Consider the following 18288-nt stretch of genomic DNA (forward strand, 5'->3'; position numbering starts at 1 on the left):
GCAGCATGAACAGTCCAGGGCTACCGTGAGTCCAAATTTACTCCTTTTACTCATACAGCGCATCCAAAGAGGGAGTTGAACAAGGAAATTACACAGAGGTGGAACTAGTGAGGTAAAATTAGCTTTGGTGCTTGGAAACCCTGACCGAGACCTGCCGGGTACAGTACTGTGAGAAAGTCACGATAATAAACGCCTTCAGGACATACCGAGATGTCCTGACTGAGCGGGCAAAGCACTAACCCGTTCAAGTGAGCCCTCAGGGAGGGTCTGAGGGGAAGGAGCCCGTTTTGTACTGGCCGCGTGCGGCCTCGACGACCAATCGCAGCTTTCCGCGGCTCCCATTGGTGGCCAGGAGGCAGGGGCGGGGCAGGCTTGTTGGCTGGCGTATGTGCGCTGTGGCGGTGGGGGGCGTGCTGTGAGGGGCAGGCCTGTCGAGCCGCTCGGTTTCCCGCCACGCCCGCAGCGATTGGCTGGTCAGGGTGAGGGCGGAGGTGACGCAGCAGGAGGCGGCGGCCGTTGGTGGCTGGCGGGAGGGCTCGGTCGGCGGTGGGTAGGTGCGGGCGGCCCCGCCGCGGGGTTGCTCTCTTCCCGCCTTCGGGCTCCTGGGGCCGGGACAGGGTGTTGCTTTCCCTTCACTTTCCCCCTCAGTTCGGGCTGATCGAGCCGCCACGGCCCGAACGTGCTTGGGGCCTCCCGGGTGGAGCCGGCTGCCGGTGGGGCTCTCCCTGAGGGCCTGGTTGTGCTGCGGCCTGGTCCACCCTCCTCACCGGCCTAGGGCATTCGCGCCGCCCGCCTCAGGCCTCAGCTTCCGGCCGGTGCGCTGCCCTCGTCCTTGCCTTTAGAGTGCTGCTTCCCTTCCCGGCTCGGGAGAGGTGCTTTTGGCTTAGCTGTCCCACCAGGGTAGTAAGATGTTAATGTTGCTTACAGGTACCTATAGTGCAGTGTTCCCGGCGAAGGCTGGCTTAGTTTTAACTCTTGTGTATTTGCTGAATCTGTGCAAGCATTGACTGCTTTGTGGTGGTGTTTGCATTATCTGCTTTTGCTCTAATCCTTTAAGTGTTAGATTTTCTGGCTTTCTATTGTTCATGCTCTAAATTTTCCTTTCTGGGGGGGAGAGAGGAATCCTAGAATCAGAATTGTTAGGCTTAGAAGGGACCTTAAAGATCATCTGTTGCTATGGGCAGGGATACCTCCCACTAGATCAGATTGCTCAGAGCCCCATCCAGCCTGGCCTTAAAAGCTTCCAGGGATGGGGCTTCCACTATCTCTCTGGGCAACCTGTTCCAGTGTCTCCAGAATGTAGTAATTTACTCCTTAATCGTGTGTATTGATAAACTTATTTTGTGCCTCATCAGCAGAATAAAGGCTCGGAGGAACATGTTTAGTCCCTATTTATCCTGTAATGAACCTGGGGTTCATTGGTTTAATAACCTTGTATCAAAAGTATCTTATGGATAAGTATTTTGTTTTTTCACTTCACCTGATTTCTCTAGAGTTTTGTTATTTTTTCATTATTTCCGATACTGAAAACAAATCTTTCCACATGTAACATGTTGGTTAAATTGTTAGCGCCACGTGGGTTGTTCACTAGTAATAAGCTTTTGATTTTTAGAGCTAAACAGTGGCTTTTGAAAGTCTTTGTTGGTTTGTTTTGGGACAGTATTTTCAGGGATATAAATACTTAAAGATCAAATAAATATTTGGGGGGGACAGTTTTGGACTAGTCTGCAAATCAGGCTGAAAAAGTCTTCTTGCTGTGCAGATGAAAATTATAATTGCAAGGAAAATGGGAAGTGATGTGTAGAACCAGCAGATCGCGGTTCTGCAGTAAAATACACATGGAAACATAATTTGAAATGGCTGCTTAAGAAAGGTCAAATAAAAATTTGTCAGTGAGCAATCTTAGTGTTCTGGTGAAATGCTTGGCACATAGGCTGTTGTCGGAGTTTCACAGTCCTCAAGGCACAAAACCTTGGACTGCAGTGAAAAATGTTAACAAACTCAATATCTTATAACTGTTATGAGAATGTTTCACTATAAATCACCTAAGTGACCATCCTGCTTTACTGTGTGGTGTGGGTTTCAGTAGTGTGTTGGGTTGGGTTTTTTTAATCTCAGGAGTGGAATGGTGTTTGCTATTCACTTTGCAGATATGCCTGTCTGGTCCACAGTGTTGAATGCTAATGTAATACTGTTGCAGAGTTTGCTACATAAGCATAATAGTTCAAAAGCACTACGTTTTGTGACTGTGACAAAGACAGTGCCAATGTTGTTGGGTACAGTTGAGCAGTTATAGCTCACATTCCTAGATACCATGGTAGATTGGTAAGATTATGGCAGTATCTGGGGTTATTTATAGCTGGTTTACCTATATCATTTATGCACAATGTCTGTTTTTCATGTTGTTCTCATAGAAGTTGATTATTCAGCATTTCGAAAGATGAAGAGGAAAGTTGCAAAAGCTGGGAAATTGCGGCTTAGTCCTAATGAAGAAACCATGCTTCTCAAAGAAGAATATGAAAGAAGAAGAAAACTGAGGCTACAGCAAGTATGCCTATATTTTTGCACATTGCGTATTTAATTTAGTGATGTAACAAATAATTTAGAAAAACTAACTGAAAAATTTATTTTGTGTAAATTAAATTTCAGGGTCATAATATTGTGTATTAGATTTCTGGTTAGTGTGTGAATTATTTTCTTTTTCTCATGTTTACTTACTACTAAGTGCATATTTTGCTTGTGATACTTTCTCTGTTTGTTAGATTCACAATCTCTTTTTCCCTGCCAGCTTCACAGTATCTGCCATTCTTATCTGGCTGTGAACATGCAGTTGTCTCTCTTCTGCTGATGCATCACTTATGTAAGGATTCAAACTTCTTACGGTGTTCCAGGTTTTCATAGTGGTCATGCAGAAGAAATTAGACACCTGTTGCTAATACAGAACTTCACAGCTTTCCAGTAGACAAACTGAATTGCTACAGTATGTCATAGCTCTAAGTGCTTTAAGTACTGCTCCTTTTAAAATGTCTGAGGAGAGTACCTTCATGTTCTTCAGAACGTGTCTGTTGATCATCCCATCTTTCTTCCATTTCTCTTCTGCTGACCTGCTGTTGGATCACAGGGCTGTTTCTCCATTTCTCTTACTCTTTTCTTAGCCTTCCTCTGTTTGTCCTACACAAACTGTTCAGGTCTTTCACGTCTTCAAAAAAATGTATGTCTTCAAGACATCTGCTCTGTACTAATCTTTCACCCCCCTTGGGCTTTTTTCTTGATATATTTTTCTCTTTAGTGAAGAGAATTTTACTGACAAAGTGGAAAACAAAAACTTAGTAAACAGACTTTAATTTAACAATATGGTTGCTGATTTTCTTTACACCATGTTGCATTGTAATAGGAGTCTTTATTAAATTATTATGTTGTATTTTTGGAGGGAAGGATATTTCAAGCAGTTTTTGCCTTTTGTTTTGTATATTGCTCTTTCGACTTTAACTGAAACATTTAACTAAGATTAAATTTATTATTTAATATATTAATTTTGGAAAAAGGTAATTGTAACTTTGAAGTATTTTCTGGACATATTGTTAATGGAATAGTAGATTAGATGGAAAGATGAAAGGAGGGTAGAGTATGTTGTGGAAAAACTTGCTGCAGAAAATATTGTGCTTTTTTAAGTTACTGACAAAATAAATGCTATTTCTACAGGTTAGAGAGCAGCAGAAGTATATCGCCTTGCAGATAAGACAGAAAGTAAAGCAGAGGAGAGAAGAACAACTACATAAGTTAGAGGAGGCACTGAGAGCTGAATGGCAGAAAGCACAGGATCAAAAGAGGAAAGCATTAGAAAAACTGTATTTATCAAGCTTAAGAGCAATTGGTGAGGGTCACCGACAAGCCAAGGAGAACGTAAGTGAAACAGCTGAATGTTATTGTCAGGGAAATTCTTGATGTTCTAGAAATACCAAGATTGCTCTTTGTTCTTTTTATATTCTTAATCTTTCAGCCCTAATATCTAAAATGACAGGTTTTTTGAAGAATGGAATCTTCTTTTAGATCTTCTTAAAACTTCTGTTTATGTACTTTTTTGCAGATGTCTTTCCACAAAACCAGGATTCAGTTGTCTATCAGGCCCATCTGCTAAGGTTTTTGCTGTGCAAACTCTTGAAGTTATTTTGTTTATGTTAGGTTGTACAGGTATATAATGGTGTATGTTTGTACTTGACTAAATTGCACGTGGTGAATCATTGTCTCAAGTATGCCATTGGTATAGTACCTTTTTTTTCCTCTACCATGTAACAGTATCTTTTCTATGGTTAAGAAAATACACTTTTTTTTTTTTCTTCAGTGCTCAAGTGATGTGGAATGTCTTGCCTTCTTGACATGAAGGGGCTTCAGAGGCCTTTGTGTAGACTGCAAACTGGTTTAACTTCTTAATTCTGCACCTATATAGGATTTTAAAAAAAGTGAAAATAGTTTTAACTTGTGTAGGCTCTCTTGAGAGATCATTGAGGTTGTTGGGTAGAAATTTTCCATAGACTTGATTCTGAACCAGGTTTATAGAAATCAGCAATGCCACAGATTTCTTGCATGAATTTTGCAGTCTAGCGTACTTCCTGAATTAGTCAGGCTTTTTAACCTTTTATAGTGTTAAACTTTTCCATATCTCAGTGTCTCTAAATTAACTACTTTGTGAAGTCCTTTCCGATGCTAGGATGGATGAATTTGTGGAAAATTGTGTTACCAATGCCCTAGGAGCAGTGAACTAATTATAAAGAAATGTTTCTGTTGATACATGATTGTTGTAATTAATGACTGAAAAGTGGTAACTTGCTTTCTCTGTACTGCCTAGTCAGCATTTGCTTAAATGTCTAAGTGTATTTATATTATTCTCTTTATCAAAGAGATGCAGAGAGAATCTAAGGTTTCTGCACCAATATTTAACTGCACTGGCCAAGGAATGTGGCAAATTTGCTGCTGGTGGTGGTAGAGGAGGGTAAAGAAGATGGCAGAGAAGGAAAAGTTACTCTTTGGAGTATTTTTACTGTTCTACAGTATAATGTAATTTTGAGTTTGTGATTGTTACCAGCAGTACTTAATTTGAAATATCACGTTGATTGTATAAGAAGTGAGTAAAAAAACCCAACCCTGTATTAAGTGCTTGCAATATTTTGTTGTTAAGGAACCTGACTTAGAAGCTCTGGCAAAGCAAGCAGAGGAAAGGAAGCAAAGAGCCGAGAAGAGACACAGGAAAGCCCTGAAAGAGCAGAAATACCAAAAAGAAAAATTACTTCGTGAGCAAGCCCGGTATGCAATAGTTACCTAGTTTTGTTAAGCATAGAATGTGCTTTATGATGTCAAAAGGTGATAGGCAAAAATCTTGATGCTTCTTGTTTGGAGCTGTTTTAATCTTTGAAATTTTATGGGTTAGAGAATTAATGCTTGTGGACAAAGCTTGTGGATTTTGATAAGAATTGTAGTTTTAAAACCAAGACAAAAATGTCAACTATATGAGCTGGCCTTATAGACTCTCAATGAGTGGGGAGCCTTTCATCTCTATATTGCTGTTCTCAGTCTAGATTGTTGACTCACAGCTGTTCAGTGACTTACAAAATAAAATGTTCTCAGGCCAGTTCCTGACAGAGAGTTACCCATTGGAAGAAAGGACATTTGCTATTGTTAAAGGAGAAGCTGCTGCCCGAGCATTCACACACCATTCATGGTGTTGCACACACACTTACTCTCGGGCATGTGTCCTTCTTCTTCAGGCTTGTTCTTAGGTTTCCTGCAGCAGAGTCTCAGACGTTGGATAACTAGAAGGTACAGCAGCAAGAACAGCCCAGGCTGGATGCCTCCAAAGAGAGGAACCCTGAACAAAGAAATCCCTGGGCAATTACACCCTTGTGATCCATACATCCGCCCCTCATGTGCTGTCCACGCGTCTTTCAGTCCAATGGTGATTTTTGGTCTGGGGTCTTCTAAAATTTAATTGGTTCTTTTTCTGTGTCCAGACAGGCAGGCTCTTATCTTTTTGATTTGTAGTTTATGTCAAGGGTGGGAGCCTCTGTATCTTCTGGTTTACATTTCTTGTGCAGTTGTCCTTGTTGGCAGAACATGGGGAACCAAAAAGTCGTGGACTTGAGAAGAAACACTATCAAAACATCAGCGTGATATCCAGTACTTTCCCATCCGAAAAAGTTAAATAACACTGTACCATCTGCTAGGAAAAGTACTGAGAACAGCAGTTTTCTCATGGCCTGAAGATTTCAGCAAATCTAGCAACTCATGCTAAGTAGAGCTAAGCAAGCAGCACAAATCACGCCAAATTATAATCCTAAATAATTTATTCTACTTAAAACTTACTTATTTATGCTAAACAATTAATATCGCTCAACAGCCATGATCTTCCTTCTTAGTGGTTTGATTTTTTTTTGTGTGTGGTTGTTTTGTTTTGTTGGTTTTCGGGGGTTTTTTTTTAAGTCAATTGGACCAAACTTGAGGTGGCATGAAAAATGAACTGTGTCCTCTTGGGAACAGTTGTGTTTGAGTAGTGCTGAGAGACCTATTAATTAAATACTTAGTTTTGTCCACACTTCAGCAATTAAAATACGTTGAAGCAATGCAGTGCTTTCTGAAAACTTAAGTGAAAAGCAGGGATTTTGCTTTGTTCTTTAGAAACTTGTTTGTATTAATATTTTTGCATTACTTCAATAAATTAATTTTCCAGTGCTGCCTTCCAGCATAAGTTCTGTTGACTTTTCAGTGTGCTTGTCTATCCCTATCTCCCAGGCATTCAATTCAGGTACATCTGAAGCTGTTTGGTTTTAGGTCTGCCTCTTACTTTGCACAGTGTTATCAATGCTGCTTGAATAATTTTCCTTCTCCTTTTTTGTGTTTGGTTTCGGGGTTTTTTTCCCCGAAGACGAATGAATGCACGTAAACATGCTCTGGAAGTGGAAAGACAAAGAGCAGCCAAAGTTGCAAGCCTGCCACCTCCTCCACCACATCCTCTTGAGGTACATATCCATGATGTGAATAGTGATCACAATTCCCGGGTACCACATAATGTAATGATTTATTTATTGATCTGACTCCTCACAACAGGGTATCTGAAATAGCTATTTGCATACTATAAGGAGAGCAAAAATCAAGAAAATTAATGAATTATGTATTAGCAGACTTCTTACTACTAAGCCTTGCTATTTGTTTATTTCTGATCTCTTGTTATGTGTGGATTTTGTTTCTTGTCATCTAAGATCTTATTTTTGTGGTAAACATGTCTTTTAAACTTTATCATGATCTGTTTTTCATTTAATAGCCACAGTGGTATTAAACTCTACAATGGTCTTTCTCGGCATGTACACACAACCTCATTCTTCTGTCATAATGATGCAGTAATAGCATTTTGTTTAGTTCTGTAATAAAGATAGTTCTACCTTTTTAGCTGTGGGGTTTTTTGTTGTTTTTTTTTTTTCTCCCCTCCAATTTCTTTGTTTCTTGTAGGGAATACCAAATGTAGGGTAAGCTGTTTAATTTTGATAGGAAACCTGTACCTAAAGCTATTGGGGAGTAAAGTAAAGAAAACCCATATTCTATGCTGTACCCTTTTTAGGGGATGACTTTGTGCTTCCTTCGTGCTGCTTTGATTCAGAGAGATTCTGCATAGGTCTAAAAGTTACTGTAGGATTGCAGGTCTGAACTGCAGGAAGAACATTATATGCATTTTTACTTTGGAATTAACTTTTAGTAAATTTAATGTAATGGAACTTCATTAATGTGGAGTTTAAGTTGCCTTATGTGGTGTTGTGCCGTTTCAGACTGTCAGGTTCAGGGATATTCAGAGCACTGACAAGAAAAGAAAGGATTAAAGTATACTAGTCCCCGTCAGAGCCAGTGAAGTTATCAAAGCTTTTCCGAGCTACATCCAGCATGTTATGTACAGGTTAGTGCGTTGGATGGTAGGGGTTTGGTACTGATGTATCTGGAAAAACTAAGTAAGGTTTGACCCTCGCAGTTTTCAGAATGATTAGGAGTGCATGTATACTTCAATTTGTATCCCTGGATTTTTATCCCTGGTAGCCCAAGGGTTTTCGTGTTGTGGAAGTTGGATATGAGTGAGGATTGTAAGGGAGTGATAAAGTTTGGGGTTATTTCTGGTGAAGTATATGCAATATTGGAATTTAGAAGAGATGGAATATGGTCCTGTATGGTACAGTTCAGGTAAATTCAAACACTCTGTCATGCTGCTGTTCCCCTCTACGTTGTTCCACGTGACGTGTTCCCAGTGTATCTGCTTTAGAGCAGATGAAGGCTTTATCAGTTAAAACTTTGACTCTGTGTTCCCTGGTTTTCAGATGCTTGTATTGCTCAGTTTGGCATTGTTGGAAAAGCATGAGATGTTGCAGCATTGCTTTTTGGTAACTGTTGCAGTTTAGGATGTGTTTTATGTTGCTTTCTATTAAAAAAAAACCTGCAAACAAATAACAACAAAATCCCCCAAACAAACAAAAAAAACCAACAACAAACCCCAAACAGGTTTGTAATTGGTGACCTAAAATCAGCTGCAGTTAACATGCGTATTTGTAGATGATATAACAGCTAAAAAGATGCAGTACTGCATAATACTTCTCATCTAACAACCTCAGTAATGCATCCCTCTCTCCATTTTACAAATGCAGAATTTTCTTCTTATTCTTTAGTCTTTTTTCACCAGGGCAAACAAGAAAACTTTGTTCAGGTTTCCCTGGGTTCTGGTACAATTGAATTTGTGATTGTGTTGGATGACAGGTCTGGGTTAGTACCCTGTTTAAGTATTGCAGAATCATAACCTCCTTTCCTGAAATTCTACAATATAATGCATTTCCACTTATGAACAAATGTCCTTTACTCACCTTTTCAGCAAACGTGATTTTAGCTGGTTTTAGCAGAGTTTGCAAACATCTGGATGTTCTACAATAAAGTGGGTTTTATTTTTTTAATAAGTTCATGCTCTGATAATGGCAAATTGAATCAGCAGTTCTGCAGACATGTTGAGGTTTTGTTGAGGAAAGAGATTGCGTTGCCTTGTTTAAATATAGCAAAGTGTGTCAGTTTGATCCATGTAAAGACTAGCTGACTTTGAGCCTTTTCCCTAGTTTTCATATCTGTATGAATTTCAATCCTTTTGTCATAGGCCCGTGCTACTGGGAGGGCCCAGGGTGAAGAATATAGGTATTTTCTTGGAAAAGTAACTGGGTGCCATGTACTGCATGGGGTAAATGCTAAGTAATTGAAAGATCAGAGATGGCTAGAGCTGTGGTTTATTCCTAGTTTTGTATAGAGGGAGAAAACAAAAGATGTTAACTGTCAGTGTCAGGGGGGAAAAAATCTGTGGCTTTGTCTTGCAAATGCATTACTGAGAAGGCAGTGAATTTGAATTGCTTAACTTTACTCTAAATCCTTTGAATTACAGCAAATTACATGGTCATCTGCATAAGCATGCTTATTTTCAAATCAATTTACATAAAGAGCTTATTAAACATAGCTGTAATCATAATCTGATGCTCTGTTGCAGTAACAATTGGATAAAATTTCACAAAATGGAGCTAGGGCAGTGTTGTTCATTGCAGGATTACTTAGAATATAAGAAACATTTCGTGAAGATACTCCTATTATTGTTACTTTACCCAATTACAAAAGAAGTGTTTTTACTCTGTATATATTGTCATAATCAAGTTTGATTCTCAGAAGGATGGCTTTTAGGAATTGAGACCTTAGTTAGTTAGACCAACTGTTAAGTTACTTAATTGAAGTTGAGCTGTAAACACAATTTTATTGACAAGTATCACAAAGTTCTTGTGAACTTATTTTTTTTTATATGATCTGTAAGATTTTTATGTAATGGAAATACAACCTAAAAATGTTATTGTACTCTTCTTGAGTATTCATAGAGTTAGCTTTTTTTGTTTTATTTTTTAACTTCATGACACATTAACATCGTGATACTACATGATACATTCCAGTTTTGCCAGATTTTAGTATAGAATTATTCACTTTTTTAGGAAGAAAAAGGAGGGAGGAGTTATAAACCTCTTAATGGAGCTATGAACAGATTCTTAACTGCAGTGGTTCCACCATGGGTATAGTAATGTTACAAGTATTATTTTTTTTTTAACCTGAATTGGTTTTGATATTAATTGGAAAACTGCAGTCTCCAACATAATTCTCACATCTTCACAGCTTTTGAATAAAATTCTGAGATTTGATTGATTAAATGTAATTATTAATTACTGAGTTGTTAGTTTTACATTTTTTAAATAATTCAGAAGTCTAAGGTTTAATTTTACATTCTCAAAGTAACACGGTATAGGTCAAACAGTCAGTGATCTGACTAATGAGATTTATGCTGGGACTTGTCTATTTTCAGAGCCATAATCAGTATCTACAAGTGTTTTGGTTAATATTCATCTGTTACAATTACTATGATTTATTGACTAAGAAAGTTAGCAATTTTTAAACAGCATTATGTAGAAATAAAAGTGAAATTCTTGATGGTGTACTTTTATTTGTGCGTGTCTTTTTTTTTTTTTTGTCTTCCTACTAGAATAACATGCATTTGCTTAAGAACCGTAAAATGAGATACTGAAGTTCTGTTGCGTAGTTGCATATCATAGGATTTTAATTTAAAGACTTCACTTTCCACAGACTTTATAAAATAGCAAGAGATAATTAGTATTGGTATTTTGTATGCCTCCTCTTAGATGGAGGCTTAGATGCCTTAGATCTTAGATGTCATAGAGATAAGTTCAAGATATTCCTGAGACTTAATACTGCCATTTGTGTGTGTGCGTTTGTTTACAGTCATATTAGTTTTAAACCACTTGGGCCATGAAACTTGATGTTTTAGTTAATATGGATAAGAATCCTTTTTTAGGAGAAAGTCTGGGGAAGAGGAAGCTGAGAGGAAAATTAATGGAGGAGATGTTAAAAGTACAAAGGCAGGTCCTACAGAATACTTGGTTACCTGACCTGGCTACCTCACTACTGAGGACATCAGGCTGAGACAAAGAGGGAGGGTCTCATTGCTCAGTGTGCAAACTCCTTCAGGCAGGAGTTGAAATGTGGTAATGTACCCAAAACTTAAAAAAAAAAAAAAAAAAACAACCCAAAAAAAACCCACCAGAAAAACCCCCAAAAAACTGTGTATTATATGAATAGACACTTTTCAGTGAAGTTATGGAAAATGCTTTTTTTCTCTGGTCATCTAATAAATTTGACATCACGGGTTCTGAGTTCTGTGAAGAAAAGTCTGTACTTTAAAAGTGTTCATTTTGCTGTTAGGTATAATTATATTGTGGTTCTGTGGTTGTCCCGCTTTGAGGTGAGCGTGACAGCTGTTGTAAGTGGGATTTGTATTAGTACATTAACCTCAAGTGCTTTTAAATTAAGGTATTGCTTTTGAAACATGAAGGTAGAGCTCTCTGATGAATGTCAGTTTGCGTGGAGGAGTTTGCCTTAGGCTGTTAGATGCTCTCAGTTGTTAAGACCTCTAGATCTGCCTTGTGCTGTTGTGATTTATTAATCATTAAGTGTATGTAAAGTTTTAAACAATATTTTCAGGAGAGAATTTGCAGGGGGTGGCTTTCTTTTAATACTGATTTAAGTGTACATGTCACTTAATGTTCTGTTTAGTTGCTTTGCTAGAGATACTGTTTTCTGATACAGCTGTACTTGTACTTTTTGCCCTAGAATTTTGAAATTAAAAAGACTCCTGCAGTGAAGCCCTATGGTGCTGACAACTTTGCTGTTACACGTTATCATATTTCCGAACCTTATGTGGACAGAGAATTGGATGGAGAGCAGGTGATTAAATCCAAGTGTTAGTGATACATGCTTCCATAGATTTTTCTTTATATTGCGTACAGTGTTGAGATAACAGCGATTCAGTTTTCTAGAACTTCTTTAAAAATACAAACTTGTATAAAGCAGCCGTTATGCAACTTACTAATCAGAATCCGAGCTGGGGAAACTTGCAAGGAAACATGCTGAGTCACTAGTGGGATCACACCTGACAGTGTCCCATGTGAACAGACCTCTGTAAGGGGGTAAGTTCCCAAGACTGACATAACATTAGGACAGCCAAATCTTCTGCTTTGTGGCTTATGCTAAATTAATAGTTGCAGTTGCCCTGCTTTTTTTGTCTTCCCCTCTTTTAGCTACATACTCCCAGTCTTTATGTCATATTTGCGTTCATCTGTTCATGCAGTGAAGGGTTTCAGCTTGCCAAAATGGCAGAAGTTTAATTTGAGGAAAAAGAACAATGAATAGATTTTTGCCAAATGGGAAAACTTAGACAAGGGGCAAAGTAAGATCAGAAGATAGGGAGTGCCTGGAAAAGTGTGAGACCGAGCAAGAGCATAGCTTTTGGAGGTGATTTTTGAACTAAGGTAATGCTGTTCAAAAGTGCACCAAACAATAGTCTGGTTTATCAATGATGTGAGACCACAATCAAGTTCCTGTTCTGGATGAGCCTCTCTTAGACTAGAAAAGTGTTCTCAATGAACACACGAAGATAGAAGTAGTCAGTCTGTAATAATGACTGTATTATTTACTTTACCTTGTATTTTAGGAAAAATAACCACTCTGCTATAACAAATAAATCCTACAAATGATTGTCCCTAGTACGGCTTGAAACTAGAACACTTTGACACCTACACTTATGGAATATGTAAATATGCATTTTTTTTTTTCAAAGGTAAAAAACTGGTTTGGTCCTGCTTGTAACTAAGAATTATAAACTTTCGAAGGTGTTCATGTGGCATCGTATGCTTTTTTTTTTTTTTTTAAAAAGTGCATTTGCTACAGAACTACTCGCTTATTTATTGTTAAGTATGCTTTAAACTACTACAAAGAACTTCACGGACTAAACTGTTGATTGACTACCAGCCAGATGCTCGGTTAGCTGCTGCAGAAGAAGGGAAGCGTTTGGAGGAACTACACAGAGAGGCAGAGAGGGAGAGAAGAGAGCAGCTTGAAAAGGCGCATCTCAGAGGAAGTCATGCCTTGAAGAAGGTCCATTTGGCTCAGGTAGGCAAAGTAGTTGTGCCTGGTTTTAATGTCAAAATGACCAGTGTTAAGTAAATTGTAGGTAGCTGATTAGTAAAGGAATTATCGTTACAAGAGGAAAATTGATGGACTAAATGGAGGAGTTTTCAGAATGCATTTAAAAACCGTCAAACTCTATTTGCTTATTTTTGGAAGGAGGGAGAATGAAAGCACGCAAATTAAGACCAACCTGAAGAAGAACATCTTTTAATTTTTGTTATCTTAATCAAACTTTTTTGATCGGTGATGAGCTCTACTTTTTCACATCAGCTTTAATTGGAGTTGTTTATTTTGTGCTTCAGGGGAAAAGATTAGTTTATTATTAAGAAGGCAACAGTTTATTTTTCATTTTTTGAAAACTTCAGAGTTTTTACTTAAAGACTGTTCTGTTACTGTATAAGTCTGGAAATAATTGGAATTGTTTCCTTTAAGGAGAAAAAAATTGAACTATTGAGAAAGTTCTTTACACCTAGAGGTACGCTCTGAAATTTGATTTATTGTCTGTTACCTTTACAAGTGTATCTGGAGTCTAGAAATAGCAAAAGCTTCCTGGTTTTTAGTTGAGATATGGTTGGCTCTGAATGAGTAACCTAATTAAAATGGGGGAACTGTGGAAATGTTACTGATGCTCCTTAAGTTAACAGGGGGGGAAAAAACCAACCAAACTTCAAATAAAGCTTTTTTTTTTTAATAGCTTTCAAATATAATTGTAATGCGCCAAGAGTATTTAGTTCATGTCTTAAAAAGTAGGAATGGATGAAGTACATACTAACAAAAGTAACTTGCCAAAGGAAGTACGCATTTAGCTTATAAAACAGAAGATATAATTCTGTTGAGGAAAGTCAGCCTATAGGTGCACAGTCTGATCTTTTATTTAACATTAGATCTTCTGGGTAGTATTGATGATTCTTGTGTTCAAAGGTCAACACAGCCTTCTCCTGAGGAAGCACCTTCTCCCTAGAATAAACTTTAAACGTGAAGGATTGAGCAAACTTCATGGTAACCAAATGGGAGTATTTTATAAGTCCTGACATATGGCTGTCTGAATGCGAACACTAAATGCTTATGTTATCCCTTCTTTATACTTGAAGGATAGGGAAAGGCTACTGAAAGAACTTGAGCAAATGCAGAATATGGATCGGATGCGCAGAAGACAGATTGTAGCGCAGATGCCACCTCAAATTTTTGTGCCTGCATACAAACGCATGGAAATAAAAGAAGAATGGCAGAGAGAACTGGAGTTTGCATTTGAAGATATGTACAGTGAAGACAGGAGTAAGTAATTCGTTGGAGGTTTTTGAATCTGGTAGCTCAGTAGAGAGGCTGCCTGTTTCCAGGTCCAGCTGGTGGCAAGTCTGTGTGTGTATTTGCAGTAGGCACACACAGGAACTGACTTCCAGCACACACACAGCTGGCCACACAGGCCAATGCAGAAAACACAGCGCTCGTTAAACACAAACAGCACAAATGGCCTCACCGTGTTCACTGCTCAGGATGAAGGCCTGTTAGTGGGATATGTGTCTGTATATGCAGCATGGGTCCCTCCAGCAGTTGGTCTTAGACACCCAGTCTACCCAGTAATTCATCCTGGACCCTGTAGCCTTCCAGTTACCTTGCATGTCCACATATGCAATGCTATGCTCAAATACGTGCTGTGGGTCACTCCGTAAGTGGCTTTAGACAGTCGTTCTACCTAGCAGCTGTCCCCAGTTGCTGGCTCCTGGGCATGTGAACCCCCAGGGTCTACTCCAATTGTTGCTACAAATCCAGCTGGGTTTGTGAACATGTGCACAGACATGCACATGCTATGGATCCCGGTGATCACTGACCTTAAATACCCCATCTACTCAGTGTCCCAAGCCATGACACATAGCATATTCTAGTGGGAAACCCTGTAGAATTTCTGAATTAATAGATGGCTAGTAATCTAAACGATTTTGAATCTTCTATTTTGGAAGACAAAATAGTTGGATTAAATCTGCTGTGAAACAAGCTATTGATACTTGAACTTCTTAGGGATTTGTATGATGAGTGTAGTCTTGTAATGTTGTTTGCTTTTCATTCCAATTGGTCATTTTATGTGGTTGTGTTATTTTAATTAGAAATGAAAGAAGACCTGATTTTGCAGTTTGAGCCACAACCTTTGCCAGCCCCTCCTGAGAGATCTCAAGATAATGATCTTGATGTTTCTTTGGAGCAAGAATCTGCTTGTGACACTCAACAAGAATCGGGACAGATGACGGAAGAGGAGGTCCCCAATGAATCAGAAAGTAAAGCTTTTAAAGCTTACATTTATCTTAAACTTTTTTGTTTTATAGTAGAAAAGAGATTTAGTTTAATATATCAAATAAATTAACTTTAGTATTAACTAAAATATCTGAAGTACTAAAATTCCTTAATGCCTGTGAAGTATTTAATTATCATCCATGATAAACATCATAAACCACTTGATAATAGTCTAATGATTATGAATTTAAGAAGGCAAATGTGGCTTCTTTGTCTAATATACTTCAGTTCCTTAGTATGCTGAGAATAATTTTCAATTGTTGTAAGAACTAGACTGTTAGTAGCCATAATTATTCTTATATAATTAGTATGAATTATTGGATGATGCCAGCATGTGAACTTAAATATTTTTCATTTTGTGTTTTGAAGTATTTGAAAGTTAAAGCTTGACTTGGTATGAAAGTCTACTTATTGTATGTCCTTTATGTTCAGGTTTGTGATTGAGTTGCTCCATATTGTGAGTAGGCTGCAACAGTTGCGTGTGTGTGTGTGTACTCTCTCCTTGTGGCACGTACAGGATAATGTGATGTGAACAAGAAGTGTATTAGTGAACTTTGCTGCTTAGCCAAGCATTTCTGCTGCATCCCTTTGCTGGCACAATCTGGTTTTTGGTCTGTGGTGCATTATGTTGCCAGTGCTAATAAAAAGCAGGCAGGCAGGGGGAGAATACTGCTTATTTTTGCAACAGTACAGTCTAGGAGTAGTCTGACTGTGAAACACTACAACTAGCTTAGCCCTCCTTTTGTAGCAAATTACTGCTTCTCTCTTGCAGGTAAGAGAAAATATTGTTAAGCTTTTAAAACTTGGTAATACAGCTGAGATATCTGTCCAATTGTGTGAGCAGTTAAAAAAAAAAAAAAAAAAAAAAAAAAACAAACTAAAAAACCCCAAAAAATCAACGAAAAAGAAGGATTTTTTTGGTTTTTTGATGTGAAGATGTTCATTACCCAAAACTCTTAACAGTATATGTTCTTTGTAGATCTTGAAGAAGCCAAAACTCACCAACCTCAGTCAAAACTTGCCTTAAAGAAGTTGCTGAACAAGATTAGAAGCCAAAAAGAGGAGTGGACATCAAGAAGTGAGAAAGAGATTCAAAGTGAAATTGAGACTATTGAATCGGGCACAATAGCTAGTGAAGAGAGACCATTATGTGATTTAGAACTTAACTGTGAGCAACAGCAAAATGCATTATGTGAAGCCAAAGGTACGTAATACATACCGTTTGCTGTTACGTCCAACTTGCCGCATTAAGATCTTGTGGAGGAAAGAGGTCCAAAATACCTTTGTATCTTTTAAATCTCGCCCAAATTGTTGTCACACTTGGTGTTGCCATGCCTTAAGAGGTGTTAGCCTCCAGGAGTAGAATTCTCAGTGCAAAATTGAGCATTGAAATTCTATACCTGGAAAAGCCAGATGCTTCGGAGATTCGCAGCTAGAAATGCACAAGAAAAGCATGAGCTGACGTGTCTGAAATCATGGTTCGGGGTTGGTTTTTTTTTTCTGCTTCTAGGCACAATTCTGAAAAGCCTCTGTGTAAAACTGGAACTTATAGCAATTAGACGTTCCGTTTTGTTTGGTAGCCAAATAATTTTGGCGTTACTTCTGATTTCTATCCTTCATGCTCTTTTGGTTATGCTAGTGCTGAAGGTGGTGAACTTGTACGCTGAGTGGGATTTCTGAAGTATTAAAGTGATCAAGTTGTGGCAGTTCGTTTTTTTTCTTTTTTTCTTTCATAGGGTGCTAGTTTTTTTAAACAAGATTAAGTGATTTAGTTCAATCGTGTACATGGATACACCAGCATAATGCCTGGGGATTGGAGACTGCAGCATGAGTGAAAACATGCCTCTGGGGAAAACTTGCTGCTATTTGAAGCTGATAGTACAGGATGAAGACTTACTTTTTGCGCAATAGCCAAATGTTAGATCATTTGCCCAGCGAGTGCCAGTTTTAGACCCTTTTTATTCTGGGAGGTTAATGTGTGGCTCTTGATTCCTCAGGATGATCTTGCTATTAGGCTACCAAGTAATCTTGGTAGAAGCGATCTTCAGTCCCACTGGAGCTGGGCACTTACTGTGTATTCAAGAGCGACACATGATAAAGGGCCATTAAAGGCTTAAATAACCATAGAATCATAGAATTGGTTGAATTGGAAGGGACCTTAAAGATCATCTAGTTCCAGCCCCCCTGCCGCAGGCAGGGACACCTCCCACTAGATAATAATACATATAGATAATACAAAAAAAAGGATTTTCCAGCTTATGGAGACAGGCAGAGTAGTGGCATGGAGATGGTAATCTTTTCCAGAGCAGCTTATGCATTTTGTTTAGAGAGGTTGGGAAACTGTAAAGCAAGATGTAAAGAAGATCCAAGGGCCTTTCTGACTGCAATTACAGTTAAATGACATGTGTTTTTTAGACTCTGTGAAAATGTTGGAAAATAAAGTTGTAGCTGAAAATTCAGTTCTAATCCATCCTCAAGAACAAGCAGCTAAAATTAGAATGGAAGAGGAGAGACGAAAGTGGGTAAGTGTGTATGTACTTATTCCTAACAGTTACGGTGTAAAAAAAAAAAAAAAAAAAAAAAAAAAAAGGTAATTTGCAGAAGACTTTAAAATGCTTCAGGTTATACAGCAACATAGACCCTTTTAAGATGCTTGTAACACTTAAATTTACTTTTACTGTAAATTTTCTATACTTGGCTTCTGTGTATTAATTTTTAAAAAATGACTGAACTTTAGCTGGAATGTAGAATAGAGTGGAAAACCTGTTTCTTAAAATCTGTCAGGTGCTATAGGCAAGGGATGCCACCCTATGATTACATGAGAATCCCAGTTGTAGATGAATACCTTTGCTTTAGGGAGGATGTAGTCAACAATACACAACTATGTGTAATAACATAGGAGGGTCTGTGGGATTGTGTTGAGAG

General features: G+C 38.2%; 1 protein-coding gene across 7 annotated transcripts in view; it reads left to right on the forward strand.

The window, feature by feature from the left end:
* Positions 1–419: 419 nt before the first annotated feature.
* CEP295 (centrosomal protein 295) overlaps positions 420–18288 on the forward strand; it is a 43785-nt gene continuing 25916 nt past the window's right edge. For 2 of the 7 annotated variants that reach the window (XM_063329181.1, XM_063329191.1), the window contains exons 1-11: positions 837–927; positions 2415–2548; positions 3703–3903; positions 5177–5301; positions 6917–7010; positions 11722–11835; positions 12919–13059; positions 14169–14352; positions 15180–15347; positions 16343–16567; positions 17779–17885. In XM_063329181.1, coding sequence (XP_063185251.1) covers positions 909–927; positions 2415–2548; positions 3703–3903; positions 5177–5301; positions 6917–7010; positions 11722–11835; positions 12919–13059; positions 14169–14352; positions 15180–15347; positions 16343–16567; positions 17779–17885 — 1512 coding nt within the window. In that variant the 5' untranslated portion in view covers positions 837–908. The other 5 variants (XM_063329197.1, XM_063329230.1, XM_063329207.1 and 2 more) reach the window with 5 other exon arrangements.

The sequence above is a fragment of the Chroicocephalus ridibundus genome, chromosome 1 (assembly GCF_963924245.1).
Source record: "Chroicocephalus ridibundus chromosome 1, bChrRid1.1, whole genome shotgun sequence".
NCBI lineage: Eukaryota > Metazoa > Chordata > Aves > Charadriiformes > Laridae > Chroicocephalus > Chroicocephalus ridibundus.